At 40.1% G+C, this 16,771-nt stretch overlaps 2 protein-coding genes across 2 annotated transcripts; one reads left to right on the plus strand and one right to left on the minus strand.

Annotated features, from left to right (window-relative positions):
• Positions 1–1,343: 1,343 nt before the first annotated feature.
• Positions 1,344–6,975, minus strand: purbb (purine-rich element binding protein Bb). The gene has a single exon (XM_039768316.1). The coding sequence runs from the start codon at positions 6,945–6,947 to the stop codon at positions 6,039–6,041; it is 909 nt and encodes a 302-aa protein (XP_039624250.1). The 5' UTR covers positions 6,948–6,975; the 3' UTR covers positions 1,344–6,038.
• A 932-nt stretch (positions 6,976–7,907) lies between these two features.
• LOC120538822 (histone H2A.V) lies at positions 7,908–16,543 on the plus strand. Its single transcript, XM_039768317.1, has 5 exons — positions 7,908–8,039; positions 10,591–10,668; positions 11,070–11,183; positions 13,613–13,742; positions 15,800–16,543. The coding sequence occupies exons 1-5, from the start codon at positions 8,037–8,039 to the stop codon at positions 15,859–15,861; spliced, it is 387 nt and encodes a 128-aa protein (XP_039624251.1). The 5' UTR covers positions 7,908–8,036; the 3' UTR covers positions 15,862–16,543.
• Positions 16,544–16,771: the final 228 nt, after the last annotated feature.

The raw sequence follows: 16,771 nt of genomic DNA on the forward strand, positions 1-16,771 counted from the left end.
CTGAACAAGCTCCCCACCCACCTTTATGAGATATAGACAGGGCTGTGGAGTCGGTAGATAAATGTTCCGACTCCAACGTTTCTAAATCTTCCGACTCCTCTGTATGTATATACTACGCTAATGTATTTTCTACATCCATTGAAGGAAAGGAAGGCAACATACATGTCATTTCACCACAGAACTACTGGCTAGGAAGCCAACACTCTACTATAATGCCAGATTAAAGACAAACACAATTGATTGGCGGTGTCCACATGGACAGCCAGATCCAGCTTGCCGAAAATCTCGACCACCGCCCCCACCCAAAGTAATGTGATGCCTCTGTCTGCTGCAGTGGCTGTCTCCTCTGTCAGCCAGCCGGAAGTTTAGTGCATTGTGTCACTCACCGGCCAGCTGATCAGCAGAACCAGCCTCTGCTGGAGACAGGTAGGAGATCTGTGTTCGGCTCCTTGGCCCCTTCACTAGCGCATAGAAGGGGAGCCGACGGAGCTGAAAACACACCAGATGATTTTCAGACGTTTGACGCGTGATGACTCGTTGAACGGACGAAAAATCGGCAGTGCATCTGTAAATGTATGGGGGGCTTTAGGCTAGGTTCACAGTTCCCTGTAACAGTGGAACACGACACAATGGAAAGCGGTGCCGCACCTTACCTGTGCATTACATCCCATATAGTGACGCATACAGTCAATGAAAAGCATGCTTCATGGTTACTTGACAAGTTCGTTTTGTGGTAACATTATGCACTGCATGCATTGGGCTTTATTCTTACAGCAGAGAAGTAGTCCATTATGACTGTTTGTGAATTGGGACATTTCAACTTACTTTTTTAATTCCCATTTAAATTTAGTTAAGTTTTTGCCGACTCCGACTCCAGGTACCCAAAATTGTCTCCGACTCTGACTCCACAGCCCTGGATATAGAGTGTGTTTGGTCCAGCCACCATAACAGAGTGAGAGCCTTACTATAACTACTTGCCACAAACATGTGAACTGTGCAATTATTGCAATAAAAAAAAGATTTTTTTTTGAGAAAAAAGAAAAGAAAGCTGTATTACACTTTGCTACTACTCGGAAACGATTCATGATGAATGCTGTAAAAAACTTGGAAGGAAACGGTGCAGAACATCAAAAGATCAAGGCCAGAGTTGTTTTTGTTTTTTTTTTTGCAGTGCCGATACAAGTAAGACTTTGTCACACAATTCTGTCATTAATTATACTTTCTTTATTTGATACAAACATACATTACACTTCTAAATATAGACTGTAAAACTCCATTTGCAAAAAATTGCTAGTAAAAGGATTGCCAACTAGCAGAATGAAATGTGGACTTTTTCTGTTCGACTAGTTGATTAGTGGTACGTCCAGGCCCTCTTCGCTCTGTGCTGTGTTCACCACTCTGAGATGATGGGGCTACAACATCTCTTCCTTCCCATCCACCATTCTGCTTGGGCAAGCTAACGTGGTGGCAGGAGTGGAAGAGTACACCAATAGTCTATTTAGGAAAATATATGTATTCCCCCAAAGAAATTTAGCTCATTTAAGCACAGCTTCATACCCCCAACACCCACAGATCCTGCTCCATTAAGATTTCTTGCAAAAAATCACAGCATTACATGCAGCCATGGATAAAGAACACTGGCAGGACTTGCCCTAAGAGTTCTTTTTTTCTGGAAGTTTTTTTTTGTCTTTACTTTAAAAACGCCATCTTACAGCAGCACAAATAGCAATACTTTAAAACCAAAAAAATAACCTAGCAAGCATTTCTGAACTAAACTGAAAACAGGCCTAGTGACCATTACAAATGACCACAAAAGAATCGTTAGGATTCCACATTTCATAAAAGTTTCATGTGATTTTTTTTTTTTTTAATATAGAATTATTTTTTTCTTTGCGTTTTACGCAGTGCTGATACAGCACTGGCATTTCAAATTACCTTAAGGATGCTGTTTAAGGCTTACATATTGAAGGGGCTGTCAGGGTTTGCTGGTTGTCTGACATGAAGGTCACTGGTTGACTCTGTGTCTCACTGTGAGGTAGTGCAGAAACCCCATTTCTGGGCTTCTAAATTCTAATGTTTAAACATCCCCCTTCCCTCCACCTCCACAAATAATATCTGTTACAAGCAAATGGACTGACAAAAAAAAAAATAGTTTTTTTTTTTATAAGAAAGACAAATTCTTTCTAAAAGTGCCATACTGCAGCAGAGCTCATCTGAAGATTCTGACAGCACTCTTATGCAATACAGAAATAAAATGCTTGCTCCCTCAATCGCCAGAGTTCAACAGCTGCAACTGTGGACAGCTGAAGCCCCTGTGTGAGGCTAGCAGGGCCAGCTGGCAGCAACAGGAAGACACAGCAGATAGCTCCAACCTCAGCTGCCTGGGCACACAGACCAGACACTTGTGCCACTCAGGCAAAAAAAAGCCAGGCTCTGAGAAGCGCAGCCTATCTGAACATATTCATTTTATATGGCCAGAGACTCCAGAGTCAACTACATCAGAAATTATATATAGCAGCTTAACAAGAGAATAAGGATCTCTTCCTGAGTTTGAAAAAATGGATATTAATAGTTTTGAATAAATCCAAACACTTAAAACACCTAAAAAAATAGATCAAATTTAGCTTTTGCTTGAACCTCCTGCCCCTGGACGGCAGAGCTCCCCCCTGACACTAATCAAGCTCACAGAGTGAACACAGCACTGACCGCTCCTCTTTTGGCCAGAAGGTGCCCCAGAGACGGCTGCCAACCACACACACCCTCCCACCCTGAACACTCCCCATATCTGTTCCTTCAGGCTGAGAACTCCAAAGTGCACCATCTCCAAAACTGCTTCCTAACATTTTGCTGCAAAGCATTTGCGTGATCCTACAAAGCCAAGAAAACACCAAGATGCAAGTCTTCTTCCACACTAAAGGTGACTTTGCAACAAAAACGGTTATTGTCAGACAATTCAACATTTCTGTGTATGAACCTTGTCTCTTTTTAATGTGTCAGCAAAGACATTTCAGATCACAAGCACTAGTGGGTTACATGATCTAACCAAGGATGAAGAACACCATTCACATTGACTAATTGGTCTTCAGTTAGCTACTTTTGCTGGTTTTGGTTTCAATGGGAAGGAAAACAAAAAAATACAAAAACACCACCACAGAAGTCTCAGTCACCCTTAGGACAGCAGTGACCAATGCACTCTGAGAAGTGTCATCCACAGCATATTTTAAGGATGGGGGTGTTTAACTGACATTAGTACTAAATCCTATTACTCAGTCAATAAACCCATATTGATCTCTAAAAGAGAAGCACTTTTTCTGACATGCTGAGACGTGCCGACATCACACTTGTAGCACATTTTACAGACATGTGCAACAAATGAGTATCTTAATTGTTCTTTAAGGGGGGCAGCAGAGAAACCCAAGTCTCCAAAATGACCAAAGAATTTGTGTTTGTCAGTCTATCAACAATGTGCCTTAAAATACACCCAGAGCCAAATTGTATGCCTATTACCAAGCACCCAAACATGCAGCGAAATGACTCGAAACAAACTGGGAAGCGCTGCACTGTAACACCCAAGTACATTCCGGCACCTTGCTGTCCCCAAATTCTTAGAAGTGTGCCAAAGTCTACCTGCTGAAACTGTTATCTTCGCCGGTATTCCACAGCAAAGAATCTGAACATTTAAGGAACTATAAAATCATATTAATACAGCAGGACACACATTGGACTGAAAACAGCTGCCTTATCACAAAATACAGTACAAGGATTAGGATGTAGTTAAAAACAAACATTAAAAATTACTATTGCTCCCATAAGTTTTGAATGACAAACTCTTTGCTGTGGAGAAAATTAAAAATGAAGGAAAAAAAAAAAATTTCACATAAAAGCCAAAAAATGCACAGCCTACCGAGCAAAAATTAAAATTACATTTCATGTTTAAAAGTGCAACAAAGGATGTGGCAAAGCAAAGCATTTCTAAAATTTAACACACTGCAGTCGGTTTTTACCTTTTTGAGTTCACAGCAAATGAAAGCTGGAGCACCAGAGGGTTACCGACTGCTCTCTAACTCAGTCTGAAATTTTAAATCATCTTTTTGTTTGATAAAATTGGAAACTGCTAAATTAAGCCACAAATGTCTATTGTTGCAACAGCTTAAAAAAAAAAGGTACTAAAACATTATCTTCTAAAGTGGATAAATATTAACATACAGTAATAAGAATATGCAATAAATTAAAAGGCAGCTTCAGAAGGGACAGGCATGCACAATTAAAATGTCTAACAGGAGCTGTTGTGCTAAATCAATAACAAACTCTGGAATGAATAGCACACTATTCAGTTCAAAGTCGTCAAACACATAATCAGATAAATAATGGACACTTGAGGGCCTGGAGATTTTACTGTAAAAAGGTACAATATACATAGATCTAATATCTTCCTTAAAATATAATAAGTGATTCATCGTTTTAATTTTGCCTTGGACATTTTTTATCTGAGCTTTAGTACAATCCATGAAATAAACCTTTGGTTTTATTTCGCAAGCATATTTTTTCTGCATTTAATACAAGAATCAAGAACAAACAATCCTGCTGGTTTCTGCTGTGTCTTTTCTCCAAACATGTATATATTCTTCAGTTTTACGTTTGCAGTAAATGCCTTTCCAATTGTTTCACTGATCTTTTTTTTCTTCCTTTGAACGAACTTGCATTTGAGAATTAAGCACAGCCTCCAATGCCTTAAAAGTAAAAGAAATGACTGGCAGCAGACAGCTGCTCCGTGCATCCTAAGAGCATTTCTCACAACTCCTAGGAGTCCATTAAAAACCTGCAGATCCTCCTGCAATAGTAGCACATCAAGGAGGACAACTGTAAATTGCTGCAGGCTGGCTCTGTGGCTCCTGTGACCTATGAAAGTCTGAGGAAACAGTGGTGCAAAACATCCAAGGGACCTGCCTCGTCACTGTTGACTCAAAAAGTCCATCTTCTAGAGACTAAATATAAGGAAGGGATCTTCAAAATAGCCAAATTTGACAGCTGCTGTTACCGCCACCATTTGTTAGTAACATTTAATTTACTTTTTCCAAACATTACCCAGGAGTGCAATGCAGATGTCCTTGACACATGTGAAGCAAAGTTGCCCTTTCTTTGCATCTCACTGAAAAGGAAAGCGCTCTTTTGTGTGCAGGCCAGAACAAGATAGTGTCACGTGTACCCAATGATACTTTAGTATACTTGTACTCAATTACACATGCCCACATAGTGTCCACTTTTATTCCTAAACAGGTGTTTCTCTGAAGTTTTGGTGTCATCTTCATTTCTTGTATAATAATCAAACTGCCTCATTAACTTGTTTCCCTCTGAAACACTACATGGACAGGCAGGTAGGTGTGTGCAAAATAAAAATTAAGTAAGAAAAAATAAGAAAAAACATCATGGGTGCTGGTCAGTACTTGTTTTTTGAACATTTCCTACTTTATTATGAAGATGTGCCAGAATAAAGTCCTAGTTGCTTTTCTGTCGGATTAAGATTTATTTTTTTCTCTTCTTATTTCTTCACAAAAATAAAAAAATTGGATTAAAAAGGTTTAATATTGTATCCTGGTCAGGTTACAAACTGATTGCTGGTCTGCAAAGGGAGAGGGATGATGATGTGTCAAAAATGAAAGTCTATAATCCCCAAACAAAATATATATATATATTTATATATACGTATATTCATTTTAGACAGTGTCTGTTTTCAGAATTATCCAATATTTTTGCACTCTAGTAGCCACCCTTAAAACAACCCCATTTAAAATTCTTTTTTTTTTTGACAAGCTTTAACTCACGACAATAAATATTATTTTGTTTTGTTGCAGTCAAATGTACTCAACTCCACGATATTGTTTAATGCTCAATTCTCATGCAGGTTATAATCTTTCTTACTTGTTTGCGGTTTTTGTCTTCTCGATATTTGTTATTGACTTTTTTTTTATTTTGCGCACTCTCTTTTTTTTTTTCTTCTTCTTCTTCTTCTTTTGGATCGCGGGGAACCTATGATTCATTCAGTCGTCGTCCACGTCTTCCCCTTCGGACTCATCGCCCCCTCTCCTCTCAAACATCTTGTCCCGCTGTCTCTCCTGGATCTCCTTCATCTCCTCGGCATAGCGACAGAAGGCCCCACCGAATTTGCCCCAGGCTTTGTACGGCACGGTGATGGAATTCCTGTAACTAGGCTTCACCTCGCTGACCCGAAGGAAAACCCCATACTTGTTAGAGCCGACGTCAAAAAAGAAACGCTTAGAGTCCACCATGATGGATGTGCCTTCAGGTAACTCGCCGTACCCACCGCCTGCTCCGCTGCCCGTTAGCTCCTCGTCCTCCCCTCCATAGTCATCAATTAGCTTGGCCAGAGCGTCCCGGAACTCGATCAGTCCCTGCGCTGGCAGGGCAATAGTTTGGCCGGCCTGCATGCCACCACCAGGACCCCCTCCTCCGCCGACCCCGAAGCCTGGGCCCCGGTTAATGGTTTGCCGGATCCGCAGGAATCTGCCGCGCTGGTTTTCTTTCAAGTCGAGATAGTACTTGCGATTCTCCCGTACCAAGAACTCGCTCTTCAGCGCTCGCCGAGGCCCACCATCTTCACCCCCTGAAGACTGTGCAATCTGTTCTGGGCTACTGGGGCCGAGCTGGGCGTAATGTTCGATGAAGTCCCCGAGGTAGTCGCGAAACTCGGCCGCTACAGACATTGAGAGGGTCAGGCGGCTCTTTGAGCCTCCGGCTCCTACCTCGGCAATCTTGATGAACCTGCCCTTGGAGTTCTGCTTTACGTCAAGATAGAATCGTTTGTTCTGAATATCCAAACGTTTTGACGCCAGCTCTTGAGTTTCTTGCTCACGTTGGAAGTGCTGAAACCCACTGCCGGTTCCCCCTCCGCTACCGCCGCGCTCGCTCCCACTGTCTCCATCCGCCATCTTCAACCAGCCGCTTCTCCCTCCTGCGGTTCTTCCCCCCCTCCCTCTCCAACCCCCCTACAGGGCAGAGACTCCCCCGCCCCAAAGCTCCCAGGTCTATTACTATTGGGTATTGATGCTGACACTCAATACTGGAAAAGAAAAAGTGCCCCTCTATTGGCTTAATGATGCCATCAATCGAAGATATTACCATCGTCCAGTTGGTTACAATTGGACATCCAAGCTTCTGCCACCGCCACCTTTTCCATACCGCTTGCGTCCCATTGGTTCGTTTTTGGTCATTGCCATGCCCCGCCCCATTCCTTACATTTATTGGCTAGCCAAGAAGAATCTAGCGAAGAGGAAGTTGTCAACCGCCCTCCCTTGAATTGTTTGGGATTGCTGTCAGTCATTATAAAATCGGAAACGAGACATCTTAATGGCGTATTTTACACGTCAGTCACCAATTGTGAGCCGATTTTCTGGTTGACAGGACGGTTGCTAAGGCGTTAAAGAAGACGTTATTGTGAAACAGTTGCCATTTCGGCTCTAAATATACAGTACACTTAACTGCGAGAGCCAATATGGCCACCGCACTGCTAACTTGAGAAAATGCATTTCTTATTGAATCATTATATCAGGCTTGACGTTAAAATACATGTGTCAGAAAAGTACCCGCATGTTATGTAGTGGACGTAATTCCCATGTCAGGTTTACTAACGTGATCGTTGATTTGCCTAGATTCGTCTAAACGGATTAACGATCATTCCTAGGATTGATATACAATATACTGAATGGTTGGAGGTGGTGTCAATCAACGCTTTATCCCGCCCTTTAAAAGGCCCGTGTGCAGAAGATTAAAAAAAAAAAAAAAGCCGTTGAAGCTCCTCTTCGAGTGGGGGAAGGGTTCATAACTAACACGACCCGGCGCGATTGGGTGTCACATATTTTTGAACCAGTAAGAATTTCTCTCATTGGCTGCTCACATTGCTCGCGAGGATCCTCGCTTGTTGGGCTCGCGGTCGGGTTTATTGTTTCTCCCCGTCTCGAGCGGAAAATCGTTTTCGACCTCGCGACTTCTGACAGGAATCAAATATATTAAACTGCAAAATGGTAATTAGTCCTTTTCATATTTTTTGTTATGTATATTTTTGGTCTCCCTTGCACTATGGCCTTTTGCTACATTTTAAAGCTCTTACAGTTAATTTAGCCGTGAGGTATATGTTGCTGGTAAGTGAGATTATTCGGTGTTCTGCAAACTTAAGGCTGTAACGTTTCTTGCTTAATCAATAAACTGGTTGTTTTATGCAGGCGCGCATTTTAAGCTGTTTTTTTTATTTGCGACAGCAAAGGCGATAGGATTTGGTTGTTAACAGCATGTTAAGTTGATTTTCGGCGTTGCTTTGCTCGTACTGGTTATTGCTGTACCCGTCTTGGCATTTACATCGGATTGTCGCTGTAATTTTGACTGTAGATTGCTGCCCTCTTACTTTTGGCGTGATGTGAATAGTTGTTTTCGGCGCTTGGCGGGAAAAAAAAAGTAATGAAGCGTCTTCGTTGGGTTCGTCTGCTCGGTGTACCCATTCTGGGAGTGGGATTCACTATCGGACAGTCCCGCGCACTGCAGCGTTTGTGGGTTATTTATTTTATGTACTTTGTTTCCACGTTGACAAGATATCGACTGCATCACAGGTTCTTCTTACTCGATGTTGGGTACCTCGGCGGAACTATGAGTGGACTCGCCAGAGCTCCGGACATACCTTTTTTTTTTTAACATTCATTTGGGGAGTGTGGAAAAAATAGATACTGCCGTAAGCGTAGCTCCCCAGTTACCAAACTGCACATTTACCGTATGCAACATCACCTTCTAACATCTGAAAGGTAACGTAACTGTTTCTTGACTTAGTTTATCATACCGTCTGGTCAACCCGCAGAAACGGACTCTGAAGCAGGAACCAGGTTTGGGCAGGACGATCAGTCCTCCTGGGGCACACACCCACACTTCTTACACGGTTCAATTTACTGCAGCCAGAATCGTATGATTCACTGCATGAATTCATATTAATTTATACATGAGTTGTTGTTTCAGTCATAGTGCCGAGAATTCATTAGTTTGAAACATCTGCGCTTTTGTAGTAAGTGTAAAAGTAGGTGTGCCCCCCCCAACGCGTGAATTAAGTCACAAAGGTGGACAGTAATACTTAAAGCACCTTCAGAACTTGATTTCATGTATTTTTTGAGGAATAAGGTGACTAGAATTTGTTGGTCATGCTGGTACCACAGCCTTTGCAATTGCTGTTTCCTTTTGGATACGTTCCATTCTTTCATTTTATTGAAAGTGCGTTGCATATTTTTGACTGACACGTCTTGGTTCGCACGTGTCCGTGTTACAAGTTTTCTGTCTTGTTTAATATGATATTTAGTTGATCAGTTCCGGCTGTAAATAATTACTTGGGGCTGCTGTAATGAACAAATTAAAACTGCATTTTTTTTTCATCCCTTGAAGAGTAGTGTGGAGTAGCTGTTGAGATTTCTTATCAGAACGTTTAACTTGTAATTTAAGGTCGGTCATATTAGATTTATGTTTTTGGTTTGGCATTGTAAATGGGGTGGCATTCTCTATTAAGTTTGCAAGTTTGAGTGGCACAGACAGCTGAACTAGGAAGTGTTCTGTCTCAGGTGGTATGTAGGGACTATTTTGCCAATTAATTCTATATGTCCAGGACAGGCAAACCAAACAGAACAGACGTTTTACAGGAGTATCCACAGAATAGGGAGCCCTAACACTGTAAATCCAAAGAGAGCTGAAAGGAAACTTTCATTGCAGCACATTTATTAATTGCACTAAACTTGGATAAGGCAGATTAGGATACCAGTACATTGGTGTGTGTTATTTAATACTAAATTATAAAGTGTAGGGCGGCGCAGTGGGTAGTGCTGCTGCCTCGCAGTCAGGAGACCCGGGTTTGCTTCCCTGCTTGGAGTTTACATGTTCTCCCTGTGTCTGCGTGGGTTTCCTCTGTTTCCTCCCAATGCAGGTTAGGTGCATTGGCGATTCTTAAATTGTCCCTAGTTTCGCTGTGGGTGGGTATGTATTTATGTATGTGGGCTGGCACCCTGCCCGGGGTTTGTTTCCTTCCTTACGCCCTGGGATTGGCTCCAGCAGACCCCTGTAGTTAGGATATAGCAGGTTGGATGATGGATGGATGGATGGATTGATTATAAAGTGGATGCTGAATATTTGACATTTTTAGAGTAATCCTACAAGTGTGTGTCTGTGTGTACAAGTATTTGTATATAAAACGCAATTTGCTACTTTTTTCTCCTTCAGTAATTCCACCCAAAACTAAGTACGGTTTTAGGAAATGTTTGTTATAAAGTTAAATTTAATGGTTTTTATGTCATTCTTGGTTGAATTTATTTGTTCTGAATTGTTTGGCTTGTGCACAAGTATTCCCCACAGGAGTTCAGTAAGTAATGAATCAAAAGTGGTGTAGTGTTTAATTTACTTTTTAAGGTCCTGATAGAACACCACCGTTAAATCTCCATGTTATCAGTTATGTTCTAACTCTTATTAAATGACTGTGTTTGATGATGGTCAATAGTATGATGCTGTTACTGTTTCAAAGTAATGTCTTTTGCATCGTTTTTGTTTTTTGTGTAGGCTGGAGGAAAGGCTGGAAAAGACAGTGGCAAAGCAAAAGCTAAAGCAGTCTCTCGCTCTCAAAGAGCTGGGTTGCAGGTAATGAAAGTTTTTTTTAATAAAGTGTATCTATAGTATTTAAATTTCTTTGGCAACCCAGGCTTAGGTTTATACTGTACTTTTTGCCTAAAGGCTTTTGGTAACATTTAATATTAAATCAGTATCATGCACTTGAAAACTGGTGAGTATTGTTGTGGCAGTGTCTCACTCTGCTGTCCACAAATTGCTAAAGCTGTTATTAATTTGTTAAAAGCAGTCATTCCCTATAATCTCCCAGAAACTGATTAACTGTAATTTTAAAAAATGTTAACTATTGTACTTTTGAAGCTACTTCATATCCATGTCGTGCACTACATTTAATTTACCCATTGATGTGAAGATTGCTAATTTTGTCATGTTGCATTTCTGAAAAAGTGGTCTAAACGTTCTGTTAATTTCAGTTCCCAGTGGGTCGTATCCACAGACACTTGAAAACTCGTACTACAAGCCACGGCCGTGTGGGTGCTACTGCTGCTGTTTACAGTGCTGCCATTCTTGAATATCTCACTGCTGAGGTAAGATAATGGTCTTTTCTGATGATATCTGAGAAGTAGTTGTGAGTTTGTCTAAGCTGTCCTCGCATACTTTTATTAGTATACTCGTTGGGGAATTAGGTAATCCACAGTTAATATCCTTTCTATTTCAGTCTTGGAATTGTTTTACCCACCACTTTTAAGTTGTATATATCTTACTTTCCCTTTATAAATTGTTTAGAGGTTGCATGGTATGTGAATAAATCTGTTAGTGTTGACCATGTTTCACTTCCAGTATTCCTTAACGTCAAAGTAAATGTATTTATCTGCCAACATGTTCATTACAATTGTATATTTCAGGCATGAATTTAATGAAATAGTTTAAGATACAATACACTATACTATGTTTTTTGTGTGCAAGTGCTGAAACATTTTGCGAATACAAAGAATTTTAAATTAGCCTAGCAAAGCCTTGTATATACTTATGACACCCTGGTATTGTTGTTCAGAGCTATTGTGCTTCTGAAATTGAATAGTATTGCACATGTTTGCCATACATTTTGTTCAACAAGCCTGAATTTGACCAATTACTCGCCACCTTTTTAAGTTGTGTTCACAATATCCACTCATGCTTTTTCTGCTGGTTATACCAGATTTTGCAAAAAGATTTGTATATCATAAGCTGATTGGACACATTAAAAGCAAAGCAATTTATTTTTTAGGTGATGGTGTGAATCAGGAAATTGCCCGCAACCGCAAAGTTCGTTTTTACAAATATGATCCCTTTATATAGTTTATTAAGCAAAAAAATGTATGAACCCTTTTAAAATATGTTCATATTTATAGTGCTTATTTTGTTTAGTGGCCTGCAGCTCCCCAATCCCGACATAGACAGAAACTAGGCACAACTCCCAACAACATACAGGCTTTATTTAGTGTGAATCTCTTTTCAGTCATTCCCACCTGCTCAACATAGTATCATAAAGCACAGCAATACACACAATACTTTGGCTTTTCTTTGTCTTTTCACCTCCTCTGCTCCTCTGACTCTGGCTCCCACGAATGAATTGAACTAGACCCTTTTATGCTGCACCTGGGAGCACGTCAAGTGGCCAATCGGCATAATTCAGAAGTATTCCAAATCCCTTGTAGCCCAGAGGAAATTTGAGGCACCACTGAAACCCCGGGGAGCTGTCATCTAGCGCTCCAGAGGAGGTAGTTCCCTGTGCATGTCAGCTTCCTGGTTCTTCCTTTAAGCAGGCGTCCTGGCCGGGAAAGGGTCCCAACTGTCTGTCCATTTGTATTGGTGTTGTATATATTTACATTTGATCTTAAACAATTCTTCTGCAACTGCAAAGCTTTTAGAAGCAAACCAAATTATATTGTTGAAGCTCATACTTGGTGCGTGTCACTTTTTGTAACTTCTGTATTGTAGAAGAGAGTGGCTTTCAGCCTTGTCTCCATTTAGGTGATTAGTAGCTCAGTACTGAGATTAAAAACATCAATTTCACTGTTTGTTTGAGAGGAAATGAGGGAAGAGCTGCTTTTTGCCATCCACATACAGGTATGGATAGAAAATGGCATAGGCTGAGAACAGCAGCATGATGCATCATGAAGCGTCTTCACAGCTCTAACCTTGGTGGTGTAATTTAAAAATTAAAAGCGGTGCGAGTTATTTCAGTTTAATTACCCAAGTATCTCTAAATTGTGATAAGGTGTTTTGTTTTGTGTTTTAAATATACCATTTTCGGGGCTCAGTGTGCTTGTTGATTACCTTGCTGTTTACGTTTGTGTTTTGGCTTTTAAATGTAGCTTTTAGAGTGTCCCTGAGGGGGCTCACAATTAACTCTTTCAGGGCTGATGTTGACTTTTGTCAAAAGAAAGAGTTGACGATGGTAATCGACTGTAAACTGTGACAAAACCAACCATTATGTTTTAGTTGGACTCTAGTTGCTAGAAGGAAAGTTAGATTCATTGGTATGACCAAGATTTCCTGCACTCGTGTGAGTAGCAAGGCGAAAAACAACGGCAAAAATGGCACTGACATTTGGCAAGAGATCAAAGTGAATGCGTAAAGCAAAACACTCCATGGACGACATTTTGCCTATTCTCTCTGAACTGGACTATGACTTGTCGAACTCAGATTTTGATACAAGTGATCGAAAACGAATGTGAGGTTCCAGCTTCAGCTGACTGGTCCCCAGCTAATCGTTATACTGACAATGTTCGTCACGGAGGACTGACACTTAATGATAAGAGGCAGAAACAAGATTGCGATGCACTGTGACTTTGACCCAGCCACACAAATACAGCCTGGCAGGAAGCCTGACACATATTCTTGGTAAACTAGCAGCCACAGCATGCAGCAACAGGCATTTATGTTGATTTCTGTGTGACACTATTGCTTTTCAGAAACTGTTTTTTGGAAAAAATATTCAGCCCTCAAAGAGTTAAGGACGTTTTGCTTGCAGGTGCTGGAATTGGCAGGGAATGCCTCTAAGGATCTGAAGGTGAAACGCATAACTCCTCGTCATTTGCAGCTTGCTATTCGTGGGGATGAAGAATTGGATTCTCTCATCAAGGCCACCATTGCTGGAGGAGGTAAGAAACTTGGTTTTGGGAGTGACATCATAACATAGTAAACATTGAAAAACTTGCATTTTCCCCACAGATTCATCACAGTGTACAGTAATCCCTCCTCGATCGCGGGGGTTACGTTCCAGAACCCCCCGCGAAAGGTGAAAATCCGCGAAGTAAACATATGGTGGTTTTTTTTATATATTTTAAGCCCTTATAAACTCTCCCTCACTATTATAAACATTTCCTGCACAGCTATACAGCATAAACCCTTTGTATTCTCCTAAATATTAGGTAAGATTCGTTGAAATGATATATGTAAACACTGTTTATATACAGTAAAACCTAAATATTATTTTAAAGATATCGAGCGTCTCCGATATCACACGTTATAACCATTACGACAAACAGGCCACCAGCAATAAAATGCAATGCAAAAAAAATTGTATACAGTAAAATGTATGTACAGTAACACTAAACGTACAGTACAGGCCAAAAGTTTGGACACACCTCCTCATTCAATGTGTTTTCTTTATTTTCATGACCATTTACAGCACTCCATCACTCTCCTTCTTGGTCAGATAGCCCTTACACAGCCTGGAGGTGCGTTTGGGGTCATTGTCCTGTTGAAAAATAAATGATCATCCAACGAACCTGACTTCTGCACAACACAACTGCTGGTCCCAACCCCATTGATAAAGCAAGAAATTCCACTAAATAACCCTGATAAGGCACACCTGTGAAGTGAAAACCATTTCAGGTGACTACCTGTTGAAGCTCATCCAGAGAATGCCAAGAGTGTGCAAAGCAGTAATCAGAGCAAAGGGTGGCTATTTTGAAGAAACTAGAATATAAAATGTTTTCAGTTCAATTTTTTTTGTTAAGTACAAAACTCCACATGTGTTCATTCATAGTTTTGATGCCTTCAGTGAGAATCTACCAATGTAAATGGTCTTGAAAATCAAGAAAACACATTGAATGAGGAGGTTTGTCCAAACTTTTGGCCTGCACTGTATGTACATGTAATAAGTACTGTGCGTAGGAAATTAATTATGGTTACTTACCAACAATGACGACGACTTGTCTGATAACAATTTTAATTTTACGGCACAGCAAAGGAGAGCATTACGGCTCTTCTAAAGAAGCCACTTCAGGTGATGTGTAGCACTGCCGTTGTTCTTCTTACGGCAGTCTTCAATCCAAATCCTTAAAGCAGATTCCATCTGGACTACCGCCTTATTACATCCACTTAAAACTCATTTTGCGCCCTGGTTAAAGGACACTGCGGCCATAGATCTTATGTTCTTTTCCTCCTTTTTAAATAAAAAGAATCGTGGACTCATAGATGCTGTAATGGCGTCTTGCAATGGTGTAGCTGTTCCCTTCCTTCAACATATCCAAAACTTTTACCTTTTTGGCAATTGTTAGCATCATCCGTTGGCACTTGGGCACGGCCCCTGAAGTAGTAGCAGGAGCAGATCGTTTTGGAGCCATAACGAATAGCTTGACTATGCACAAAGATAAACACAAAAGTTAACTCTTTACACAGCGAAAAATGCTGATGCTGAATGAGCGAGACGAGACTTCCTGGTTAACGCAGCGGAATTGAATTCAGCTCTCCGTCGCTGAGCCAATCAGCACACAGGAACTTAACTGCGTGCTCTGATTGGGTAGCTTCTCAACGATCTGCCAATAGCGTCCCTTGTGTGAAATCAACTTTGCAAACCAACTGAGGAAGCATGTACCAGAAGTAAAAAGGACCCATTGTCCTCAGAAACCCGCGAAGCAGCAAAAAATCCACATTTTATATTTAGATATGCTTACATATAAAATCCGCGATAGAGTAATGCTGCGAAAGTTGAAGCGCGATATAGCGAGGGATTACTGTAATACCTAAATATCCTTTTAATGTCCAGAGTTCAAGTAAATGGAAGAACATTTAACTCTAGTTCTGTTGATCTATTAAAGTGATGAGGCCAATTTATTTTGCTTGGCACAGTGACATGGTATAGCAATGATCTCTTTGCCATTGTATGTCATTTACTTCCTAATTTATACCTTTTCTCTTTTTCTTTTAAAAGGTGTCATTCCTCATATTCATAAGTCTCTGATTGGGAAGAAGGGACAGCAGAAGACTGCATAAAAGATACTATATTCACCGTCTCCCTGTCTCCTTGTGTACTAAAGACGTCTAGGGAGACTTTAATTTTTTTTAAGTAGTTACACAAAAGAAATATATAGTCAGCAGTTGATAGATTTGCGTTGTAATACTTGGAAAAACAAAAAAAAATTTGTATGTTAGATTTTAAGTTTGACAAATGTACCTTGTTATGTGGCAGCAATTTGTGTGTTGATTGGCTAGGGTTTAACAGTGTTTTATACAACAAAAAACTGAGTTGTTAAAGAACATTTTTTTCTTTTTTACAAAATTATGTCTTGCGTCTTTATTTAAAAAAAAAAAATCAAACTTGGAAAATATTCATCTTCCTATCCTTCTTAATCACAAGAATGTTAAATAACTTTTAATCAGTTTTTGTTTTGCATTTATCCAGCTTCAGAAATATCAATCCCTATGGGGTGAGTGGGACAAATTATTAATAAATTGGGATGTATGAACCCAGTTTAATTTTTTTTAATCAAATTTTGGAATGAATACAGTTTAATTTTAGGGATTTGCTTATTTACACGTTTCAAGTATTAGTGTCACCCAAATTGAGTACTTGTGTGTTTCAGTTATGTAGTAGTAATTAAACCTACCAATTTGGTGTATTCCTTTTAAAATTATCTAATCTAAGGACCTATTGTAATAAAACTTTTTACTGTAATTATTTGAATCTCATTTTTAATCTTTGAATATTTACCTATGAAAAGAGAACTCATTGCTTACATGGTTGTTTACTTACGTTTCAAAATATTTTTTTTTCTTTCACTTCATCTTTGGATGGCATTCCTTCCAGGTTTCCAGAGCCTTGCAAATTAGGCCAGTTGGTGATTCAAAACTGACCTTGATTAGTTATGTACACAAGTGAGTCCTGCAGTCAAGGCAATGTACT

Source organism: Polypterus senegalus, chromosome 11, assembly GCF_016835505.1.
Source record: "Polypterus senegalus isolate Bchr_013 chromosome 11, ASM1683550v1, whole genome shotgun sequence".
Classification (NCBI taxonomy): Eukaryota; Metazoa; Chordata; class Cladistia; order Polypteriformes; family Polypteridae; genus Polypterus; species Polypterus senegalus.